The sequence below is a fragment of the Labrus bergylta genome, chromosome 13 (assembly GCF_963930695.1).
Source record: "Labrus bergylta chromosome 13, fLabBer1.1, whole genome shotgun sequence".
NCBI classification, from domain to species: Eukaryota; Metazoa; Chordata; class Actinopteri; order Labriformes; family Labridae; genus Labrus; species Labrus bergylta.
In genome coordinates this window covers 3,729,340-3,754,531 of record NC_089207.1, presented here as the reverse complement: position 1 = coordinate 3,754,531, position 25,192 = coordinate 3,729,340, and the positions used below count along the sequence as shown (strand labels likewise).

Below are 25,192 nucleotides of genomic sequence, written 5' to 3'. Positions count from 1 at the left end.
ATGTCAATCAAAACAGGCTCCAAAGAGCCTTATATTTCATGACTGGGTCATAAATTTGCATCATTCGAAGTGAAGGGCTGACGTACGTTTCTAAGGAAAAAGAAAGACTATAAGGAGCTGTGCACAAATCACAAACGCCCAGACATGGCAACCAAATCTGAGAGTGGATGTTGCTATGTATAGTGTCAAGTCCACCACAGGTAATGTAGGTCATTGGATGTGATCGAATACTGTAACCGTTTAGGGTGGAGTTCGGAAATAGGCCAATGAGATACAACACAACAGCAAAATGTCTGCAGACATCCGTCTAAGTCAACACAAAATTAAAATCAGAATGTGTTGATTTGTAGCGAACATTTTCAGCTTTTATGTCATAAGATTCTGTGCTTCCTATCCTACTGGATCTATTAGTATGTGAGTCAAGATCACATTCTCCCCTGCAAGCATTAACTGTACAAGGAGGTCTTGTAATAAAAACACCACTTATTGTCCAAACAGCTGCTTAGCTTGAGGCAGAAAAACAATCATATTAAACCTGGTCCGGTCTTCTGCAGAAACACAGCCAGCCTTCATAAGCCAGCTTCTTCCATATTTGATTTGGCCTTTTTCTTTCTTTTTTTTAAGAGAACCAATATCGTCTCTTATTGAAAAGATTATCATTTGATCCATTATGTTTACAGCAGCATGTGCAATCCCCTGTCAATACCAATCATATAATTGCCAATACAAAAAAAAAAAAACAGAGACTATGCTGTTAAGTGTGTTGTTATCTCCCACCTATGCTTTTGGTGACTGTCCTCAGCCGCTCCAGTAGCTCCCCCAGCGCCATCTCCTCCGTCTTCATCCACAGTATCATCCTCCACAGGGACAGTGGCAGACCAGCTGTCCAGCAAAGAGACACTTTCACGGGAAGAAGAGACAGCTTGCCTGCTTTTTCCTGCACAGATCTGCGGAGAGCGGATGATTGCGAGGAAGACCAGCCGAGCAGGATGGAAGAGGGGGATGCAGAAACGAGAACCCTCCTGGATGTGACTGCGTGCCGGCTATGTTTTGTCACACGGATGCTGGAGGACAGAAATCTGAGAGAGAGAGAGAGAGAGAGAGAGAGAGAGAGAGAGAGAGAGAGAGAGGGAGGGGGGGGTGTGTCCGGCTTTAAGTTGCGGTGATGCTTGTGAGAAATGGATGCTGTAGGGATGGATGGATGATGGAGTGGTGCTGAAGCTGCTCTGGCTGCAGTGACGAGTCCTCCAGGAGCAGAGGGATGCAGAGTGCAGGAAGCCGGTGATGGAAATGAGGAGGAGGAGGAGGAGGAGGAGGAGGAGGAGGACGCAGACTCATTTGCACTTGCATGCTTCAGCATCAGCTTCAGCACACATGATGGTGCAAACCTGTGCAGACCTGTGAGACACAGAGGGGGGGGAGGGGAAGTGAAGGTCAGCAGTTGCAGTTTTACACAAACCACTAATCCAACAGTGACATCCAGTGTGGAGGAAAGGGATAACAGCCACGTCATGAAACACCGTCAGACCCCACTGGTCATGCTTTAATGATTATGCTGCATTGCCACCATGTGACGACACTTGGTCATGACAGTAATTGGAGGGTAAATTCTGTTGGCATAATCTGGACTGCATTGTTTTCTTTTTACATAATGGTTTAAACACCCTTACTGATTAACTATGTAGAAGGAATAAATGGTCAACAGAACCAACTTGGAGCTTAAGTCACAACTAATTGTTAAATGTGGCACCCTCAAAGAACTCACAATTCAACAAAGACCAAACACAATCTAGTTTGACATTTCAGAACCCAAAAATGCTTCTGTGAATGGCCAACTTCTATTCTGCTGTAAGTCAAACGACTTCCGGTCAAGACTTCTTGAACTCCACTATTTAATTTAGCAGACAATTGGCCAAAGCAAAATAGGCCTGCACCTTTGAATAGGAACACAAACAAGGGTCTAAAAAGTGCAAACACACTGACAGCTCTAAATCCAATCAGACAGATGTGCTGAAAGGCAGTGCACAATTAAAAACAGTATGTTAAAAAAATGCTTCAATCTTACTTTCCTCAGCAGTATATGGTGGGGAAAAAAAAAACGTTTTTCTTGTGCTTTACTTTCAATTAAAAGGTTTAGTTGTCAAAGTAACAGCAATGATGCAAAAGTTAATTCAGGGTTTATCAAGTCGTTCCTCAGAATCAGAAGAAAATAAGTTATAAATGCTTGTTCGTGTAGTAGGTCGTAGTAGCAATCATTAGGGCCTAATGTAGGAGGAAGTCAGGAAATCTGATCGCTGATTGGCTATCTTGTCCACTCAGGATGAAACTTTTAATCTAGAACGGATGTTAGTTTAACTTGCATGCAAATTTATATAGTAGGCTATATTGTATATTCTATCTTATATCGTATTACTGCTAATAAAAGGCTACAATCATATTTCATTAGGCAGTGGGAACCTATAGGCCAGTGCTTCCCAAAGTGTGGGCCGTGGCCCCCTGGTGGGCCGTGTGGGTACTGCATGTGGGCCGCGACAAGCCCTCCACCGAGTATAAAAATAAAATAAATATCACAATAATGATGATTCACTATGAGTCGACCCTTTAAGTGATTAGTAAGGCGTGTCATGACTATTCATAGACATATTGTTTAGTAAACTTTTGTGTCTATCTTGCCATAATATCATTCTGTCATGTCAAATAACTTTACCCTTACTGAAAGTGATAGCTGTAGTTAAAACTTTTATTTTATAACGGGCCCTGGAGTAATTTTGTATATCAAAGTGGACCACGGCAGTTTTAAGTTTGGGAAAGGCTGCTATAGGCTACAGAGCTGTTGTGCTTACTACGCTGACCTTTTCAGGCTAAGGATTCAAATAGGCCTATTTAAAAAGAATACCTTTATTTAAGTAGGGAAATGTTTAGTATTGTATTGTAAAAAAAAAAAATATGCGTCGCATATGTAGTCTGCTGTGGATATTTTATTGAAGGCTACAGCCCTAAACTTCAATATAACAGTTTAAATCGGGTTCACAGGAACAAAACTGTGGATAATTGAATTTCCATCGCAAACATTATGATTCTGTTATAATGAGTAGGGTAGAACTTTGGCTCTAAATACAAAAACTAAACTAAATATTATGATTTTTGTGGTATGAATTGTTATGGGACATCATGCCAGATAAATTTTTTTTTTTTTTTTGGAGGTTTGACTGTCAATGTTTTTGATGCTAAAAACATGTTGAGCTCTGAGTCTGACAATGTCATCTAGGAGAGCAATGCTCAACATCTGGAAAACAACATGGCAGTCTCAAGTTTGTTACTGAGTGAGTAAATAGGAGCGATAGGGAGAGAGGTGACACAGGAACAGTTGGAACAAATAGAGCGGGTGGGCAGGGAATGACAGTGAAATTATATGAAAGGTGAGAATAAGCAGGTATGGATGAGATGAGATGAGATGAGATGAACTTTATTGTCATTACACATATACAAGTATAGAGTAACGAAATGAGGTTTGGCATCTCACCAGAAGTGCAAATAAGCAGAAAGTGCAAGAGTCTGTGCTATGTACAGTAATTACAAAATTTACAGATATTGACTTAAAAAAGTGAATTATGTATATCTGGATGGCTGGATCAATGGGATGCTATAAATATAAATAAATGCTATAAATATAAGTGTATTTTTAGGATTATAATATACAGATTAAGATGCAGTGAGCATGCTATACTAGTTTACAGATAATATAAATAATATGGACATAATATGAACATACTATAATACAATAATACAGGTGGATGAGAGATGTGTGTGTGTGACCAGGAGGAGTGGTGGGGGGATGATGGGTGTGAGGTGATATGCAGGGGAAAGGTGGGGGGGGGGGTCAGCAGGGTGCGGAGAGAGAGAGGGAGAGAGAGAGAGAGACAGAGTTCAGAGTTCGGGGGGTAGAGTTCAGTAGAGCTCATGAAACTACAGACGAGAGATGGCATTAATGATCAATAATAACTCAGGGAAGTGTTTTCACTCTTTCTTTAATACAAGCAAAATGACAATACAGTGCTTTGCCTTCATTTGCTACAGACAGGCTGGCAAAAAGTGAAGGTGAACTTTTAAAATGTATCCAAAAAACAAAAAAAACAAAAAAAAAGAAGTAAAATTCTTGAAACCTGTTTAGTAATACAAACAGTGCTGTACTGAAGGTATGATATGAAACGTGCTGCTCGGCGCACAAAGGTCAATATTTGCCTCCTCTACCAAGCTCAGGGAATGACGGGATGAGCACCTGCTGTCCTGCTGATGAAAAAAAGCAGTTTGACATTCTGATCAGCAGTAGAAGGCTGGTGCGATTTAAACCTCTTAAGAGACAGACAGTCCATTCCTAGTCAAGTTATTTGGTCACTTTTTTTTTTTTTTTTTTAAATCTCACCCACTACATTCTTAGAAAAATAACTTGTGAGGAAGAGTGAACACGTATAAACTCCAGTCGACGGACAATAGACCTTGTTGTAGGGGATCTGTTGTGGAACAAAGTGCAGTGTAGTGTAGACCTATAGGTAAATCTCTATTGAATCATATATATTGTTATTGTTGCTCTCATTTTGGTTATAAACTTGAACACACATTCTAACAGAGATAAAATATAGTCTCTTCTCTGGGATACAAAAGTAGCAAAAAGAAATATTTTTGAATGGAAAAACACAACAATGACGTAAGAAGTAAATTTCTGTGTGTAGAATTCATGAATGTATTTAAATGTAAAATAGTCCTAACAGCATTTTCCTGGTAGAAATCTATGTCTAGACACAGTATGGCAACAGCACAGTGAGGTGGGATGCTGCATAACAAGCACCAAGGCTCCTCTATTTTATTTTTTATTTTTTACTGAGGTCAGGATGTTGAGCCCCCCAAGTCAAAAAAAACCAAACTTGAGGAGGGCTTTGAGTGAAATTAAAAGAGATAAATCCAGACCTCTAACCAAACTTATAAATCATCTGTGCCCTAGTAAGAAAAAAAACTGTTTCTAAATCTATACATATTGGCAGATGGGAGTGTGTGAAAATAAACTGTATAAAAAATAAAAAAAACACAAAAAAAATGCTTCGGAATCTGACATTCAAGACTTCCCGAGTCAGCCACTTGCTGTGCAACACCAGAGAGATATGCTTTGGACAAACTGGACATCAGATGTAAGAAATGCAGAAAAAGACGTTCCTCCATAATGAGCTACAATCGTAAGCTGGAGGACATGATGGAAAAAAATCACTTCTACATTCTGTTGATTTGATTGTAACATCGCTGATACAAGTCTCCCTCCTACTTACAGACTCTTATACTAGAAATAATAATAATAATATAACAACCCTCCTCACTAGAACATATTTAACATTTTTAAGTTACATCCATACATCAACAGAGACAGCCATCAATAACTTTAGAACAACGCAGAAAAAAACGTATGGATTAATGCACCACAAAGTAAAAACTCTTCAAATGTGACATGACATTCTTAGTTTGACTTTTTTTTTTTTGCATAACACAGTGCATGGCAGCAAACACAGAAGCACAATGCAAATAGGAAAAGCAAAGTCAGGGCATCAATAAATAAAGACAGCTGTAGTTACCCTGCACGGCCACTTGAGGACAGCAGAGGGTACAGCATGCGTGTTGGAGGAGAAAGGAAAAAGGTGTCGTGGTGTGATTTTTATGATGAATGATGTCTGGGACGATGGAGGATAAAGGAAGAACAGAGAGAGAGAGGAGCAGATCAGCATGCAGCAGAGAGATAGGACATGCTTTTCACGGGCAGATAAGAAAAACAGACATCGACACAATCGTGAGTGAAAGGAGAAGAATAATAGACACACTGTACCAGACATGTATGCCCTCTGAATTATCTCTCCTACTAATATAATCCACAAAAAAAAAAGAGCATTTATGAATTAAGGCAGGGCGGCTAGAATACTGCACATTCCCCTTCTGCATTTTCCGCTGTTTCTTCCTTTTCAGCCAATCGGTGTGTGTGTAAGTGTAAGGCTTGGTAATACACCACTAAATCTTTTTTTTTTTTTTTTTTTTTTTTTAACACCTTTTTTCCTTTGGCTCCTAGCCTGCTGCTGAGTGGTTACCTGTAAGGCAAAGTTGTGTCAAATACAAACATACAGAAAACAGGCAAATATCATGCATACACTCTCTCGCACATGCACTCGCACGCACACCTAAAAGGGCGGAGCTTCGAGTGCCGCCCCCTTTACTTGGCCAGACCACAAACTGTACATAAATGTTTTTTTTTCTACAACCATTTTCTTTTTTTTACAAAGGAGCAAAAAAAGGGACACAAACAGTGAAGGAACAGGCAAGAATGAGAGATGGGAGAATGAGGAGTAGTTCCAAAGTGCATGAAACGATGCACCCGCGCACATGGTTCCCCTTTTGTTCTTAGACTTTTTCAAGTAAAAGTTTGGGTAGGAACTTAATGAGACACACGGACGGGGGGCTACACTGAAACAAAAAGAGGTGAAGGTTAGGTGTCAGTGCTAAAATCTCTAAAGGGTTTCCACACGTGTGGTCCAGAAAATGCACATGGTGATGATGCTATTTGTATTTTGCTCTCTCGACCCCATTTGCTCGTTGAGGTGTTCACACTTTCTGTTTCAGCCCACACAACACACACAAAGTTTCAGGGTCCGCGTTCTTCACACCGAGGTCTCCGGCCCCGGAGCGTAGTAGGCGAATCCCGCGCCTGACAGACGGACCACGTAAGGGCTGAGCGAGCACAAATCCGCCCCTCCCCCTTCTGCCAAGTGGGCGAGGAGTTTCCGGGGAAGGGGATCAGATCTGCGGAGCGACAGCACCTCCACGGGGCCGAGGTGGAGCCGGGAGGAGTCCGGGCTCGCGCCCCTGCAGGGCCGACAAGAGGACAGTGGAGTCAGCTCTGCCACGCCACCCCGAGACAGCTTCTCATGATCCTGCAGAGGACGGGAGGACGTGCGATCAGAGGGAAATCCAACAACATGAGCGTTGGAGAGAAGAACCAGAAGGAGTTGCAGCATGCAAATCAAATAGTCAAAAGTTGTGAATGTAATCAGACATGAGAAGGCTTGATGCACGAGATCGAAGAGCAGGGTTACATTCAGAAGGTTTAATTAGCTTCCTTTAGAAAATCAGAGGAGGAGGACAAAATGAGGAATTATGTGTGAAAAGTGATCAGAATGAAATGATCAAAGAAGAGAAAAACCCTCTGACCCTCCCTGTTACTATGTCAGATTAAGCAAATTTGGGAATTATTTCACACTTGCAATTCAATCTTCTTACACTAGATGTCCCCAGTACTCCTGCCATGCTCTCTGCATAACGGGGATTTTTCCATATCAGTTTTGTCTGAGACATCAGTACAGCATTAGCTTACCGATTGACTGTGCCTGATCAGAAATGTGAAAAGTGAAGGACATAAAAGCTGGAAAAATGACTCTCTCCTAAAAAAAATGTATAAAATGTTTATAAAAAAAATGCATCGATATAGTCTAGAGCAGGGGTTCCCAAACTTTTCAGGTCGTGACCCCCAAAATAAGGGTGACAGAACCTGGGGACCCCCCCACTGTTCTTTAAGGTGGTTAGTTAGGTATATAATGTAGCAACACACTAATAAACCTATCCAAAAACTAGGAACACAAAATAATACAACATCCTAAAAACAATAAAAATGTCCACATTCATTTCACTTAATGATACTGTCTTATATGACATTGGACTACTTTTTGTATATTTACAAAAATGGGTAAAAAATATATACTTGTGCACTTTTAAATTATTTTTTATTTTTTGTGGAAGGCATCTTGCGACCCCCCCTCTTGGTGGCTGGCGACCCCCACTTTGGGAACCACTGCTCTAGAGATTAGCTAATGTCAAACAGTATATTTGTCTAAAGAGCATCATGTAAAAAAATGGAATAATCAGGTGAGAGTACAGGGACACATATTACGTGTGTGTATGTGTGTGTATGGGGGGGGGTCTAGAGTTTGTCCCCAACAAATATTTTGAGCGTCAAACACTTTATTTTCCCTCTCCTGGTAATTCTTTACGGACAAATATGTGCCTTTTCTGCTTCACATATTGATGAGAATCTATTTTCCTCTCCCATTTTGAGTCTGTTTTTTTATGGAGATGATTTTAAATTGTCATCTGGTGCCTATTTACAAAAAAAAAACCAATACATTTTTGCATTTTTCATAACCAAAACAAAACAGGTGAAATGCTCAAAGCAAGCCAGAGCTGTACCCACTTTTAATTAGGATCTTAAAACTTTATTTTAAACTGGTTTATGTATTTTAATGTATCCTCATAAAGTGTTATGGGGTTTTATGTAATCGAATGTTGTACATTTTAATCTGTTTGTTTATACAAAGGCCCAACTGGGGACAAGAGTTAGAAATTAGCAACAGCTATATACTCTTTATGCAGCACATCAGTTTCATGCTTTGTATTGAAATTACGTTAAATTGCATTGTCCCTATTAAAATAAATAAATTCAGCTACATACAAACCGCTGATTTTTTACAGTTGAGGTTTAGCTAAGTTTGTAAAGCTGGCGCTCTGTGTACAGAGGCAAAAACCTTTAACACACTTGTACCTGGTTCGTCTCCCAGCCTGTGAGCATTTGATTCACTTCATCCCCGCTCTCTCTACCCCATATGTCCTCTCTTCAGTCGTCCTATCTGATAAAAGCAAAGGCCCTCCAAAGTAAAGTGTGTATAAACCTCAAAATCCTGACAAGTCCTCTAATTTTCCCAACTAAACCTCCTCTTTTCCAGATCCTTCGTCTTCAACTACAGTTCGGGACCAAAGAGGCGTCACAGCAGGCCCTGCTACTACTTGTTGGAGCTCACATGACAGGTGGCGGTGGATTTTAAGTAGCCCGGGTCTAATAAACACAGGATCAAACATCTCATTTGGCTGCTACCCAGATTAAGTTAATTCCCAAATCCCTCATGCAGTCAGAAGCGCAGCATGCTTTGGATGCAGCACAGCAGAATTAATTGGAGACGGTGATTTCTGAAAGCAGGTTTGACGGAGGTGAATTTCTGGTGTTGACACAGTTTATCACCCCCCCCCCCCCCCCCGAGCCAGAGCCTGAGCCACGACCGCACCCCCCCATGCAGAGCAGAGCAGCAGGAAGCAGCAGCATTAACAACCCGACTCCCCACTGACAAAGCCCCCCCTCTGTGTGCTGTTACCATGGTGACCCTATCCCATCTAGGACAGTGGTGGGGTTGTACTCTAGGGCTTGCTGGGTGGGGTTGCTGTGGCTGTGTGACATCATGGAGTCATAGCTCCTAGCGGCTTTGTCTCCACTGTCTCCCTCACGGGTCCTATCAGGGCGGAGCGGCTCCCTTTCACTGAGTCCCTCTCCACCCGCGGAGCCGGGGGCCACACAGACCTCCGGGGTCCCCGCTGTCCTTACCTTCTGAGGCTGATGGTGAAGGAAACAAGGTGATAAAGGAGTCTGATTTTTGTTTTTCTTGCATCCTAAAGACTGAGTTGCTTGAGTTATTTTGGCACATATCATATAGACAGAGAGGCCCCATCCCTAACGATGTTTAAATGAAACAGACTGAAATGAATACTCATGCCTCTATGTGACCTAGAAAAGCAAACACGAGCATCAGCAACAAGACTGACCTTTTCTACGTGGTATCTTTTAACCACTGCTGGGGGGTCAGTGTCAGACCGAGTGAGCTACAACACGCTGCAGAAAACAGCCTGTTTATATTTTCCAGTGTTTATGTTTGACTGTTAGAATACAGCAACATTCTCAAGAGATAACACTACTTAAACATGTACAGGGTAAGATTAGCAAAGAGATAAGAGGAACTGCTTTGTCCACAGGGGGGCGCCAAAAACAGCGCACACTGAAAGTCCCTCACAGGAGTTTTTAATATTCTACAATTCACTTAGCAGACGCTTTTATCCAAAGCGACGTACATCAGAGAGTAAGAACAACACAAGCAAGGATCTAGAAAAAAGGGAACAATGTCAGTAAGAGCAAACGATCAGCTTTGAGTCTGATTGGACACACAGGTGCTGACAGGAAGTGACCAGAGGCAAAGCACAACATTGAGGGCAGTTCTTGAGAGCTCTAATCAGTATAGAAACCATCTTATAAGTCGTCGTTATCAAACAAAAACCATCGTCATTACCATCATCATCATCAATAATATGGAGACCATCATCATTAAGTTAGTAGGTATTCATGAAAGAGCTGGGTCTTTAGCTTTTTCTTAAAGGTGCAGAGGGACTCTGCAGATCATAATATCAATATTGTGGACAAAATAAAACAAACGGGCTTCAAAATGCTCAAAAGATTTGAATAACTTTTTTTTTTTTATGTTCCTGAGGTAGGGTCCTTAAAGGAGTGTTGTTTCATCCTTGATTCATTGTTATTATGTGTATCTGATAAACTGACGGTGTATTTACAGTTTGTGAACAATGACAACTTTTCACTTGAGCTGTCTAAAGTTCTACTAAATGACTCATCTTCACTCATCCACATGGCTACAGAATAAGATTTGTGTTGGTACTTAAAGGGATACTTCACCCGTTGAAACATGAATCTGTATTGACATTGGGTCATATATGTAGAAATGTGAAATACATTTTGGAGTTGGTGCCTTCTTGGCCGAGAAAAGGCAAAAAGTGTCTTTTTGGCTCATGTGGATGAAAGACACCAAATCCCAGAATGCACAGCACCGCAGGCCACTCCCACTAAGGTCAGATTTACAGACATATTTACTTCAACACATACGGCCGTTTCCTCAACTGATTCAGAGATTTCTTCCAGAAGGAATTGGTATCTTGGAAATTCCTGTCAGAAAACAGACTCTATGTCTGAGTCCATAGACAAACAGTGAGAGCACCAACACTACCAGCCGGCCCGGGCTCCTCGCGGCGGCCCCCGGCAGCCAGCGGCTCAGGGGAAAATTAGGTCGGGATGCACGACCATTCAAAAATACTACCAGGTTTCTAATGATACAAAGATTAATGCAAATGCAAGTATCCCTTTAAGGACTTACAAGGAAAATGTTCTTTACAGATTGTTCTTCTCGGTTTAGTTTCACCCACAGCTGATCCCACACAGGGAACATTTCAGAGCCACTTTTACACATTGCGACAGTCTTAGGCTGAATTATAAAGCCAACAATCAAGAACCTCTAACTTCTGTTTTACACCGTCAAGATTCTACAGATCAATCGTTCACATCGAGGTGATAATGAACTATGAATGACATAAAGAAATGGTTTAGTGTATGGGTTTCAATTCCTTAGACAATAATAACTTGAATGACACAGAAGATATATGACGGGCTTACCTCACAGATCAGGGTTTGGAAGATGAAAAGTTTTAGTTTTCAAACCTGACGCTGTGTAAGCTTGATATTAAACAGCATGCTGGCTGTTAGTTTTGAATTAGTCCAGATGTTGAGACTTTGATAAGTACTTTTACAATGGGACATGCCACCATGCATACAGACGAGACGAGGGCTGAAAAATAGAGAGTCACCTCATCTTCCTGCTCGTCTCTCGTCTTTCTGGGCCAATCAGAAACTCATTCTGCTGGAGGACTGAGAAAGCATGAAGATGGTGGACGGCTCCACAGTAAGGCACGGGCGAGAGGACTGCGGTTTCCCCCAAAAGACAAGCGGAGGACAGAGGACAGAGGACAGGGGGTGGAGTGGGGAAACAAGAGAGGAGAGAGGAGACAGTAATGTTGAGGGAGGAAGAAGCAGAAGTAGGAAATAGGCCGGTGAATGAAGGGGAAAAGGGAGGAGAGGGTGGTGTGAATTAGGTCCATTAGGGTTTGCAGTGAGGAGGGAGAAAAGAGCAAAAAAAGAGCAGAGCAGGAAGAAATGTGTCAGACCTTTCGTACATTTTTTAGAATTCATATCGAAGTTTGCTTTGCAGGAAGGTGATGCTAAGCCGCGGGGAACTGGAGGTCACTCTAAGTCAAGCTCGTAGGGGTCCTAATGCCCCTCCCCCTGTTTGGTTAACAAGTATTATGAAGGATTTATGCAGATTCTAACTGTATCGGGTTATTTCAATGTGGAAACTGAAATGTATTGTAAACCTTTTTTTTGGTTAATGTTTCTAGCAAAGCATTAGGTTAACACAATCAGAAATAACTAGGGGGGAAAAACAATCTTCAACCTTATTAGGAAACAAGACAGTTTATAAAGATAAAACAGTTTACCCTTACAAAAACAAAATCACCATATACTTTTATAGCCAAAGCACGATCAGTCTAACTCGCTGAGTTCAGGAGTTTTCTTGTGATTTTTATGTCTCACTGTTTCATTCAAAAGCAACTCTAACTCTAATGAAGTCTGAGAGGGGCACCTGAGCATATTCATCATGAAGACAATCTACAGCCTTCCTTGGTTCCAGTATGTACTTGGTACCTGATCTCACCTGCAGTGTTAATCTCGTCAGTGAAATAAATGACGAAAATATTCCTTGACGGTCGGAAAAGGTCTTTTTAAATTAGTCAACTGTGACGATGATGAGACGAAACTCCGCTATCTGACGATTTGATAAATAATATTACTTCATCATCTAATTGACGAAAATGTGACGAAACGAAAACTACATTACAAGTGAGGATTATCACTTTTCTCCCCTCAGCTGATCTAAAATCACTGTAAACCACAGCAGACTTCATCAAAGGTGTGTGTGCGTGTGTGTGTTGAGTGCAACAATGTGCAACCTCTCGCCTGCCTCTCGCACGTCCGTGAAGCCCCGCCCCCTGGAGCTTCTGATTATCAAAATAAAAGCTTGCGTCTGATTTTGTGGAATAAAATATCTTCTATTTTTCGTCAACTAAAACGATTTTAGTCAGTGACTAATTGACTAAATTAAAGCAATAACAAATGAATAATATCTGACTAAATATAAAGGACATTTTCATCAGGAGACTATGACTAAATTAGAAAATGGTGTGAAGATGAACAGTGCTTACCTGTGCACGTTCGGTGGCTGTGGGACAAAGGGCCCTGCAGAGGACCTTCTTGATGACATCTGGCAGCAGGCTGACTGTGATGAGCAGGATGATGCTGAGCCAGGCCGGGCCGCTCGACAGCATCTGCATGAACACGTAGTACATCCTCTGGTAGTTCAGGAAGGGCCTGGAAAGCACACTCGTTTTAGAGGACGTATCGTAAACATTTTGAGTTATAGATGCTGAATAAACAACTTGTAATTATACCAAATGATGCCTCCCCAGAGAAGAGAGAAAATAACGTAGAAAAGCAGTGACCCCCAGATGACAAAGTGATTGATCCAGGTCCAGTGGTGTGTGTCCAAGGCAAGCTGAAAAAACAAAACAGAATATGTACACAGTAAACACTCAACTAGTCAATGAAGTCAATGCCTCCAGGATTTACTGTTTGTGCAAACCGGGCACTCGCTCGCTGCAGTCGATACATTTACTCAACGCACTAGTTAACGCTGAGGCTCGTCCAGGCGTGCGGTCGAGGCCTCACGTGCAGAGTTCATGAACTGGTTCACACTGAGGGATTATGCAACACAACGGGGCATGAGTGACATGTGGCCCACACACCTTGAGCGTGACGGTGAACACCAGCACAGTGAAGACGAGAGTCCCAAAGGTCCAATTCCCAAACATCTGTGTGAGAAGAGAGAGAGAAGAGGGAGACAAGGGTGAGGGGCTGCATCACATACACGTATCTTCATGTATCCTGTGTTTTAGATGCCTTTATATTTTTCATCCAGCAGATGTCGCCCTTGAGCACCAGCATGAAACCAAAACAACTCGCGCTGCATTGTTGTGTTAGCATGCTAATGCTAGCGATCTTTATTATGCTGGTATCTTCACACTGCATGTAAATTTACCTGAAATGAGCGTGATCTAGAAACACAGTTAAGCAGTGAGTACAGTATGTTATTCTTCTTTTCTCTCGTCCCTCAATTAAACAACTTTTATACACGAGGGGAGGAGTCAGCCGGCCGTCCGGGCGATGTAAACAAAGTGAAGATAGGACTCTGAAAACTCTGAAAACATCACAGACAGTGGGACTCGGGTGTTACACCCATTGTAGACAGTCATGACTCAGAGTTATTTTCAGAGGATATACTTGATTTATACATTTAAGTGTGAAAAATCACATTTAAAGACTTTAATAGTGAATATATGAGCTCAACAAGGAAGGAACAAAAAACCCTCCACATCAAATCTAAGGTAAAAAAAAAGTGTATTTTCCAGGACTTTTTTTTTATTGAAGCTGTGGAGGTCAAACAGGCGTACACTTCACCTCCTACTAGTGTCCACGTTTGTCTACCTTCTGGAATCCTAGAGAGCTTTAAGGAGACATCAGGGTCGAGCAGATGGGATGAGGGTTGGGAGGGAGTTGATGAAAGAGGGCGCAGGGAAAGAGGGTGAAACTGATACAGATGAAGAAAACCGCAGAATTTACGTAACAACAACCACAGCTGGTGGTTGGTAGCAGTGAGTATATATCTGCTTCAGTCATTAATTAATACTTCTTTTTACAGAGGAGAAAGTAGGAAGAGTTGTCATTTAGAACCTGACTTTGGTTGCTTTATAATTACCAGCACACACAGAGGCAAGTTCACAAAGATCTGATTGCAGCTGCTGACAGCTGAGTGAATCGCGCATCATTTGTCTGCCCTTTCTTACGCTAATGATATTTCAACTCATACAGATCCATGTAGGTTTCCAGCATGTGCATTTTGCTCTTCCTTCAGGTTTGATTGTTGAGAGGAGCTGTCTGCATCTCCACTCTTTGCTGCGTGATCCAAGCTCTCATGCTCAAGGAATTTAATTGTATCTCCAAAGAGATGACGAGCTAAGGGGAGGGTGCAGCTCTTTTCCAGGTTATTCTTAAACCGGTACTTTGTAGCATTAATGATTTCAATATCAGTTTCATTTTTACTATGTCGGAAAAAAGCGCAGCGGCAAAGAGCAGCTTTGCCGGATAAAAAAAAACACTTTGAGTTTTGGAAAAGGTGTGCCTCTTTGAGAGAAGAATGATACTAATGATAATAAACAAAATATCCAACATTATTGACTGTACAGGCTGTATTAACACAGACTTTAATTTCTTAGGTCACAGAAAGGTCGAGTTATTGTCATGATCACTGGAAGAGTTGAGAATCAGAATCCAGGTATGTGTTCACATACAAAGAATTTGACTCTAACTAGTCTCTCTATGTGCAAACATAATAAAATTATATTAAACTAACATAAGCTCTGACTGAGGCCACAGAACTATTGTCCTGCAGTTACTAAAAACTCTCTTAAGACATTAATAATGTCACTCTGTTTGTGGCAGTTGACCCTATTTTACGATGTTGGCTGGTTTGGATAGAACCAGAATATATTCATCATGGCTATTTTTAACATGTGTGTAAACATTACAGGAGCTGCTTAGCTCTGCGGTGCAGTTAAGGCTGCATTTCACTATTTGTGGTTGCTTTAAAAATGACACATTTTCTTTAAAGGCTTTATATGTGATTTTATGATACAGCAGATGTCGCCCTTGAGCACCAGCATGAAACCAAAACAACTCACGGTGAATTGTTGTGTTAGCATGCTAATGCTAGCGATCTTTATTATGCTGGTATCTTCACACTGCATGTAAATTTACCTGAAATGAGCGTGATCTAGAAACACAGTTAAGCAGTGAGTACAGTATGTTATTCTTCTTTTCTCTAGTCCCTCAATTAAACAACTTTTATACACGAGGGGAGGAGTCAGCCGGCCGTCCTGGCGATGTAAACAAAGTGAAGATAGGACTCTGAAAACTCTGAAAACATCACAGACAGTGGGACTCGGGTGTTACACCCATTGTAGACAGTCATGACTCACAGAGTTATTTTCAGAGGATATACTTGATTTATATTATATTTAAGTGAGAAAAATCACATAGAAAGACTTTTAGTCTCATTTTTCTTTGCAGGTTTGGCATCCGGAAAATCTGCACAATCCTTTTGTTTTTATTTGCCCCAAAAACGGCAGGACAATAAAAGTCCAAACAACCCCTTGGAGGCTAGTATGGTGATATGAAAAAAATAACCTCAAAACTGCGACCACATTAACATGAACATACAAATACACAGACGAATGCACAAACACGATTGACAGAACAACAGAGAGATGTTGGATCTTAATCTACAGCACATACAGTACTAGCATTAATCTAGTTACTACCACAGCAAAACACACAGGAGAATGTAGGGGGGGGGCATCTAAGGTTTCTACTATGTCAGTGGAGTTGTTAGGATCAGGTACTAGTGTGCAAGATTCAGGGCTTTACAGAGATTAGGGGGAATAATGGAGTACTGGGGTGAAACTACACATTCAAATGAGAGTGCATGGATGCTGTGAAGTGAGGAAGGGATGAAACTGGATGAAAACGGTCAAAAGGAAAAGCTTAAACGGTACGACAGGAACTAAAAAAATTTAAAAAAAGCATGAAAGACAGAGAAAGCTGACAGGGAGGGAGACAGGCTTACCATCTGTGTGTTGGTGGTCATAAGCTGAGGACGAAGAAGAAGAAGGAGGAGGAGGAGGAGGAGGAGGAGGAAAAAAGAAGCAAAATAAAAAGAGAGAGGAAGCAGAGAGAAGGAGGAGGGGGGGAGAGAAGAGAAAAGAATCAGGACAAAGGGTAAAATAAATGTCAGGATGTTTCAACTTAAAAAACAAGGACCAAAGGCAGTCAAAAAACAGTTGACATGATACAAATTAACAATACAGAGAGAGAGATGCTATTGCGTTGTCGATATGAATGGAGGTCCGATGTAGCTGACCTATCGGGGGGGGCCTGGGACAGAAACCTTACTGTTACAGATCCAGAATGACAAAAAACATGAGCACAAAGTAACACTGAGCTCCTCTTTCATGACAATCCAATGGAGATGGATGAGGGGTTTTTAACTTTATGTACATTATTCTCTTAATTTCCCCTGACTGCTACATAGAACTCCCCATAAAAGTGTTGTTTTACTGTTCCTCAGTTTGACTCTTTCAAAATATTGTGACGCAGAGACGTGAGGCTCACCTGGCCGTTGCTGGTGAAGGTGGTGTTGTCAAACAGAAAGTAGGCACCAAAGAAGAAGATTACAGCGTCGAACACACCGAGGCACGTCCAATAGAGGAAGACCGGCCAGCGGAGGAGAGCATTCTTTGCTATGTCCCTATAAACATCGGCAAAAACAAAAACAACAACATTGAGAATAAGTGACACACTTTTTATATTTAAGTAGAATAAAAAACATGTCCTGATTTTTCTGGATCTTGCCTGTACAGGGAGGGATCTCTCTTCAGCGTATCCATGGTGAGATGCTGCTCAACCAGGCTGTACAGAAGGATGGGGAGTGAGGTGAAGCTGATGTTGTACAACGTCAAATAGGCGGTGTCGTACAGAGGCTGCGGAGGGACAAAAACAAGTCAGACAGTAATCAAACATCAAGAGTTTTTGGGGACATTATGGGGGCAGCAGAACAAACTTAAAAAAATATATCTTCTGATAAAGTTGTCATGAAAATATTCAGGATAAACTGCCTTATAACAAATACAGCAAGATTAATTTCAATTAAAGTTTTGCTTCCGACGTTTTGACAGCTGTCAAATAGGCGGTGTCGTACAGAGGCTGCGGAGGGACAAAAACAAGTCAGACAGTAATCAAACATCAAGAGTTTTTGGGGACATTATGGGGGCAGCAGAACAAACTTAAAAAAATATATCTTCTGATAAAGTTGTCATGAAAATATTCAGGATAAACTGCCTTATAACAAATACAGCAAGATTAATTTCAATTAAAGTTTTGCTTCCGACGTTTTGACAGCTGTAAGTTGAAGATTCTGAATATTTTTGGATCTGTCTCGGTCGACACAAACTCTAAAGAAAAATAAGTACACTTCTCTTTTAGCTGCTAAATGCTCAGTTAGTTGTTTCATGTTTTTTTTCTCTGCAGTTTATTACTGGGCAGGTTTTCTATGTTTTTATTGCAACTCTGATGATAAAACATGTACGCTGTTGATCTGCACGCTGCTGCTATACCCACATATTACATCCTTTAAAGCAGTGGTTTTTCAAATGGTGGGTCGGGACCCAAGAGTGGGTCGCAGGGCTGTTTTCAGTGGGTCGCAGGTATGTGTGACTGGAAAAGAAAAAATGTATCTAAAAGTAATTGAAGCGTTTTTTTAAACATATTTATTTTGTTCTGTTTCTTCTGTCAGCCACATTTTTTGTAGCATCTGAGGTCCAAACTGCACAATTCTTCATCAAATAACTGGGTCGGGATTTTCATGAAGGAGTTAGTGGCGGGTCCTGAGGCCAGACCAGTTGAGAACCACTGCTTTAAAGGACATTTAGTGTGCAGACATGTGTTTATTCAATCAGCTGATTTGTAAGAATTTGTGGGGTCGAAAATCAAACCAATGAGCAAATTGTAGAGGCATTGATCCCTCAAAAGTACAAAATGAATGCTTCTTTTAAAGATGACATTAAAAACCTTTACTTTTGTACGCATCCTATTTAGTGAGAAACGCCACGAGGACATGTCGAGCACTTGCCTGCTGGGAGAACCCGCAGAAGAACTGGTAGAGGAACTGAGGGAAGATGAAGCATACATTCTGGAAAGATTTGAAAGAAGAAAAAACAAACAGAGAAAGTGATGAGCTTGTGACACGCCGACAGATTTGAAGAATCTAAAAATGCCACTATCTACACATTCCTGTTTTTTTACGCACAGCTTGTGTGCTATAAGCTGACTGAGTGGGCCGTGAGGAGCTAGCCTGCCAAAAAAGAAAAAAAAAACTGCATCAGTTGGCAGGTCACCGCTTGAAACCGCCCACACTGATCGTCGTAGCAACCAATCCAGGAGAGAATGTTACACCAGGAGATTCATGAATCCGGTAATCTGTGAAGAGTCGCTGTGAAAATCTGGTTCTTTGTAACTCGGTGTCTCACTGGGAATTACGATAAAGTGATTAAAACGTGTGAACGTGTGGAGCACAGAGGGACGCGTCGGTCTCTTTTACCTTGTAGAAGAAGTACTGAACAAGTTCAGCTATTCGGATGTAATAATAGTGGCCGTGAACGAGGAGCATCTTCTTCAGGTGTTTAAACTTTGGGATGGCGTAGTCACTATTCCTTGCTGCCTGTCGGCCCTCTTTACCCATAATGCCTTGAGGGAGAAAAAAGAGGTGGTTAACATAAAATCCAATCAGGGATGTGAAACAGCCATGATTTTAAATTCTCAAAATGGTGTTTTTCACAACTCGAAATATGGAAACTAAGTTCTCACTTACCAAACAAATTAGCCAAAGTGTATTTATGACAACACAGTATATGATATCACTGAATGTGCTAACACTACTGCAAAGTCAGGAATATATCAAACACATTTACGTTCTTAACTTCTTATCAATTAAATCATTTCATTACAAATATTAAACAAGATTCAACACATAATGAAGTGATCCTGGTGGTGGTTATTCTTCCACTTTGCTTTTATTTAATTATATATGCATCGTCTCTGACAATTTTGTAACGTTGTATGTGTGTGTGTTTGCACTGAACTTATTCCTTCATGGCATCCTACCGTACCTAAACAAGTTCTGATATATTTCCGTGTCATAATATATGAGTCGCTGTGTTTGTTTACGTCTTAATCAGATGATTGAAATGTATCATGTGACCATGACATCACATGACACCCTATTTAAGCACCCATCTCATCTTTATCAATTATGTCCTGACGAAGACTCAGTAGAGTTGAAACGCGTTGACAATCCCTGTTAAATTAAGGATTTTTATATGCTATCAGAGTGCCTCGGACTTTCAGTTTAACTAATAAACAAGTACATTCACTGTTGCTACGATGTAAATTAAAACAGTTCAGAAAAATGATACCTTGGTACATGTGTGCAAACATTCATGGGTATCTTGTAAGAATAAAAAACTTGTCTCTGACATGAAGCATTGGTGTAAAAAACAAAAGCATTGACCCCTACAATTTCATGCAATGGTTTTATTTTGAAATGCTGTTAAATATCAAGTCTTCTGTATCATTATGTAAGATTTATTAAAGCCACTAATTATTATCTGTTAATCTGTTTGTTTATTGACGGGCAGTCACTTGAGATGAATCATCTGGTTTTCGAGCGGTTCAGCGTAATCCATAAAAGTGACACAGACACATTCAACACCTCATACAAAGGCTCTCATACATCAACCCACCAGCACATTATCCCCGTACTGTCTCTACACCCACACAATGCAAACAGGCACAATATTTCACATCACATATCACACTGACGCATCTTGTGTGTATGGTGTTGAAATGAGCTCACCAATGCCCACATGCGCTTCCAAGATCATGCTGACATCGTTGGCGCCATCCCCGATGGCGAGGGTGATTGGGTGCTCCTTAGAGGCTTTGATTAGCTTCACAATCTGCAGAAAAACATAAATCCATTTAAAGTCCTCTGATTGTCTTTTCAAGTATGTTTGTTAAAGTTGATTGTAGTTTTTTTTTTTTTCCCCCCTCACCTGTGCTTTCTGCAGCGGAGCCATGCGGCAGCAGAGCACGGCGCTACAGTTGCGGCAGATTTCCAGAAAGATCTCTCTGTAATTTCCCGAACCGGGGCCATCCTGGTTGGGCCTCAGTACTGCCGACAGAGTGGCCCCGTCGATGATTAGGCCGAAATCGAGGCAGTCTACTGACAACCTGGAATGTAAGACCTCAGACCAATCAGGAGGGGAGGGGGGCATTTTCACATGACACGATTTCACACAACAAATGAGCATGCAGTCTCCATGAGAGGTGAAAATGTAATTAGCGATTATTTGTTATTTGATTTAATAGCAGATTGGTGAACACACTGCAACCAGTTTAGAGCAAGAAAAAAAGAAACTTTAGCAAATAGGCAAAGTGGTTGAAGGTCATTGCACATGTTTTAATTGATTTTGTTTTTAATACTTTTTATTATCTGTTGTTGGTTTTTAACTGATTTTGTTTATCTATCATGTATATATATATATATGTGTGTGTATGTATGCAGTATAGGCATATGCTTATGTGTTTATGTGTACATATGTATGTATATGTATGTTTGTTATTTTTCATTGTTTATCCTCCTCGACGTCATTGTAAATGAGGGCTATGATCTCAATGATTTTCGAGTCTAAATAAACAAATAACAATAATTTCTGAAGGGGAAAAAAATGCTCAAATTTGAAAGATTTGCTGTTTTTGTCTTTAATTTCAATAAACACAAACTGATCTTTTTGCTCTGGATAATTTGATTGACAAAATAAGACAATACAAATTGTAGCCTTGGGGATCATAATGCATCTTATTGAGAAAACGAATGAGCAGTTAACTCAACTGTTCAAGTCACATGCGTTAACTCGTACCCTGAAATGGAGCGTTGCCTGAGCACCGTCCTGTTCAGCTCAAAGAGCACGTCGTGCAGACTCTGCTCTTCCGTGCGTTTCTTGGTCAGCTCCAGGATCTGGGTCGTGCGGCGGAACAGCTTGCTGGCGTAGCAGGTGGCGGCCGCCGTCTCCATCTTGTCGCCCGTCAGGACCCACACTTTCATGCCCGCCTTGTGCAGCGACTCGATGGTGTCGGCGGCTTTCTCCTGGAGCCTGCGCGGGTCAGTAAGTCAATAAGTCAATAAGTGATTCAAGCCACATGAACACATCTGTCAAATCTTCAATCAATCAATCACTAACGGGCGATAAGTTATCAATGCACGACCACCACGGTCCCTGACCATCGCCGGATTATCTACTGCGGTGTCAAACTGTCAGGCAGCAGAACGATCGGGGGAGGGGAAAACTACCTTTACAGATCGATGCTGAGGTCCACCTTGTTGGTGCACGAAAACAGTGAATACATTAACAGAGAAGGACATAAAAACGGAGAAAAAGAAAAGGAGTGGCACTGCAATAAAAGTAGAAAGTCACCTATCGCAGCTCAGACTGAATCTTTTCTGCCCTCATGAGTCATTACAAGACTTAAAAGGCGACTTCATGACTCATTAATCTTCCCTTCTGTTCCCCTGCTGCTGCTGCTGCTCTGTTTTTAAACCTTACCCTCCCCTCCCCCCCACCTCTCTCTCTTTCTGTCTCTGCACGGCGACTAACCTGTCCTCCACTGCCGTAGCGCCCAGAAGCACAAAGTCCCTCTCGATGACGTCATAGGCCTGTGCCAGTCTCTGCTCCCTGTCCTGCAGGGCCAGCTTGGCGTCGTTCAGGCGATGACATACCTCCTGGTACTCGGGCTCCGACAGCCGACGATATGCGACACATAGAGTCCTCAGCCCCTCCTGTGGCACGGTGAAGAACAGGAAAAGATGGAGGGGTTAGGCTAAGTTGTAATCCTGTATGTAGCTCTCATAGACGCTTTCTTACATCTAGGATCAAATATGAGTTAGCTCTTGTTTGGCGATTATGGGTTTTGAAGGGTGAAAACCAAAACTTTTAGAGCTATTTTTTAATGGCTACTTACAAGTGGAGTTACAAGCTGTAAACACAACATTGATATATTATCACCTTATAAAGTTTTTATAGTGAATGTGGCAGCGAACACAGAAGCAGCAGACGTACAGGAAGTTAGTCACTTATTCTCCCTTTAGCTCTACTTAGCCGCTCTCTTTCTCTCCTTAATGTTTTCCATTCATATCACATAGAAGTCCTTATCTTCGTCACTCGTTGTGTGCTGAGCCAAACCAGAAAAGTTCTGCCTCACCAGCTGTTCCTTATTAAACCAAAACAAGCAGCTGAAAGATGCCAAAAAATGTTGTGTGGAGATGAGAGCTACAGAGTCGGCTGGTAGTTATCTAAAGGTGAAGAATTCAATCTTCTGTCATGTATCATATCAATCATTTTATTTCATTTGGTGATACGCCTTTTCTGAGTTTTCTGCCTCTTCCTGCACTGTGTATACTGTGCAGTAAAAAATACAGTATATAATGAAAAAATGACAATTCTGATTGATCTATCAGCAGATTTTTTTAACATTTCTTCAAACATATTTCTAATTCAACTGTTGATGGTCTGAGAGTTTTGATTCATGAAATTCTTTGCAGGAGCATTTTTTTGGTCATTTTGGTAGGAGAGGTTGTTTCAGCTCATCCTTTAATGTAATATCTTTGATTGAGTCCATTTGAACTTTTTGCGACGATCTGTTGCTTTGGTAACCTCGGCATCCTCAACAGGCTGGAAAGTGAAGCTAGTTTTAACTTTGCAGGAAGATTGTGGGCATTGACTTGAATGATCTGGGCCATATTTGTCAAATAAGAGCCAATCAGAAGTCCTGGAAGACCTTCAGCACCTTCTGAGTGCAGAGTTTAGACTTTTGCCAACAGGGAGGAGGTTCACTTATGTTAAGAAGGTCAGATCAAACAGCACTTTGGTTTTATAATAAGCTGAAGGCATTGTTATCAGTACACTTACACTATGAACAGTTGGTCTTATCTCACTGACGTCCATCATGATGATATCCATGGGTCATGTTTGATGTGAATGTATTTCTGTCTTTGTGCTGTTTTTAGGATATGAACTGCCTGTATGGACCTCTGTTGTGAACCAAACAAAGATTTTCTAATCCAATTAAAAAATTCTGCGACCAAGAGGCTTAGCAGCAGGTACAGTATATGTAATAGTCAAACTGTTCACTTACTACAGCATTCTGCTCCACCCGGGCTTTCACCTGCTCCACCTTCCCCGACACCACCCGAGGAAAAATGGACGAGTCTGCCCCCTTACAGAACAGCAGGTATTCTCCTGAAGTACACCAACACACACACACACAAATAGTTCAACCAAAGACGACAGATGAATAAAACGTCTTAACAGATCACTGATATCTGTATCTGACGTCTGCGTGTGAGTTCATCTCACCTGAGCTCGATTTGACTATGACGCTCATTCTCCTCCTGACAGAGTCAAAGTTCAGCACGTGGAGAAGCTCGAACCTGAAACACAGACGGGGTTGGCATGAAGCAGGATTTGTTTTGTCGTATTTCTGGTTTCTGCTGAGATTTTCATTCGTCTTCTGAAGTTTTTTTTTACAACCTGCAAACTCAGTAAAGCAAGTCCACTTCCAAACTTTGCACATTTTACTGTTCTGTTCTGCACTTACACTAGGCCGAGTTGTCCCGTACCATGCTTAAGCACGAATGGCCTGCACTCACACTGCTCCAGGACAAACCAGACCTCAGCACGGTCATTTGTTGTACACAACGTTGTAAAACAACACATGCATGGCTTTCTGTGATCATGAAGCTCACTTAGTTTACACAAGACAAGCGGAATAAAAAATAAAAGGGAAGGCTGTACATGTTTCTTGCCTGTGCTTGTGCACCTCTTCCAACCGTGCCAGCACCAAGCAAGTGTACCGTGCTTGAGTACTGAACACACAATAACTGGACTTTGGAGGTCAAACATGCTTAGGCACAGTACGGATTGCCTAGTGTGAGTGCTTCCTTAGAGACCCTACTGTTGATGTGAACAGTGAACTTAGACAAACAGAAAGTAAGGAATGTACTTCATTATTCAATTAAGACGTTTAAGACCCTTCAACTCATTAAAAATTAAGCAACGATACCAACAATCAAGAACATTTCAGACAAACGTTTGTCATTGGTATCATGTACATTTAAGTAATTTAAATTTAATTTACATTAAAGATTCACGAACTGTGTGAAAATACCCTTTAACCTTTTGCTTTACTACTCCCTCCAATTTGCTGGACAACCCCCCCCCCCCCCTCTCCAGCTCCCCTGCCTCTCTAAAATAGCTCACTATTGACAGACCACTGCAGAGAGCGGGGTGGCTACATGAACACTTCCCACGGATCAATCACATTAGACCCTCTCCACAAACCCGGCTCTCTAATGGATTCTCGCCGCCTTTCATTCATCACAGATCAGTCGGAGCATTTTGATCTGATCGAGCAGTTTTCTAAAAACAAACCCCGCTGCCCACTCTTTTGTGGTTGTAGCTTTCTTGTGGACTGAAACACAATCTGAGAGCGGCTTTCTCCCTGCAGGGCAGCTTGATGTATGACCACAACGCCCATCAGCTGAATTACTCCTCTGTTTCATCCCCTGTGGTGCGACCGCAAACCGACCGACCTCTCAATCTCATCATC

At 41.4% G+C, this 25,192-nt stretch overlaps 2 protein-coding genes across 9 annotated transcripts in view; both read right to left on the bottom strand.

Moving 5' to 3' along the window:
• The window catches only part of mcf2lb (mcf.2 cell line derived transforming sequence-like b), a 48,552-nt gene extending 47,153 nt beyond the window's left edge, over positions 1–1,399 (bottom strand). For all 4 annotated transcript variants that reach the window (XM_065962328.1, XM_065962329.1, XM_065962330.1 and 1 more), the window contains exon 1: positions 778–1,399. In XM_065962328.1, the coding sequence (XP_065818400.1) occupies positions 778–1,360 (583 nt within the window). In that variant the 5' untranslated portion in view covers positions 1,361–1,399. The remainder of the gene's footprint in view (positions 1–777) is intronic.
• Positions 1,400–4,010: 2,611 nt separating this feature from the next.
• LOC109994869 (phospholipid-transporting ATPase IH-like) overlaps positions 4,011–25,192 on the bottom strand; it is a 51,217-nt gene continuing 30,035 nt past the window's right edge. The window contains exons 15-31 of one of the 5 annotated variants that reach the window (XM_020648370.3): positions 25,176–25,192; positions 23,941–24,014; positions 23,720–23,823; positions 22,183–22,364; positions 21,448–21,681; positions 20,581–20,758; positions 20,382–20,484; positions 19,068–19,213; positions 18,600–18,659; positions 17,324–17,451; positions 17,084–17,219; positions 16,539–16,562; positions 13,603–13,668; positions 13,249–13,352; positions 13,003–13,168; positions 11,551–11,665; positions 6,825–6,962 (exon numbers count right to left, since the gene is read on the bottom strand). The exon at positions 25,176–25,192 is cut by the window's right edge and continues 55 nt beyond it. In XM_020648370.3, coding sequence (XP_020504026.1) covers positions 11,588–11,665; positions 13,003–13,168; positions 13,249–13,352; positions 13,603–13,668; positions 16,539–16,562; positions 17,084–17,219; positions 17,324–17,451; positions 18,600–18,659; positions 19,068–19,213; positions 20,382–20,484; positions 20,581–20,758; positions 21,448–21,681; positions 22,183–22,364; positions 23,720–23,823; positions 23,941–24,014; positions 25,176–25,192 — 1,800 coding nt within the window. In that variant the 3' untranslated portion in view covers positions 6,825–6,962; positions 11,551–11,587. Of the gene's footprint in view, positions 6,963–9,227; positions 9,464–11,550; positions 11,666–13,002; positions 13,169–13,248; positions 13,353–13,602; positions 13,669–16,538; positions 16,563–17,083; positions 17,220–17,323; positions 17,452–18,599; positions 18,660–19,067; positions 19,214–20,381; positions 20,485–20,580; positions 20,759–21,447; positions 21,682–22,182; positions 22,365–23,719; positions 23,824–23,940; positions 24,015–25,175 lie in introns of those variants that run through there. The other 4 variants (XM_065962262.1, XM_029280149.2, XM_020648371.3 and 1 more) reach the window with 4 other exon arrangements.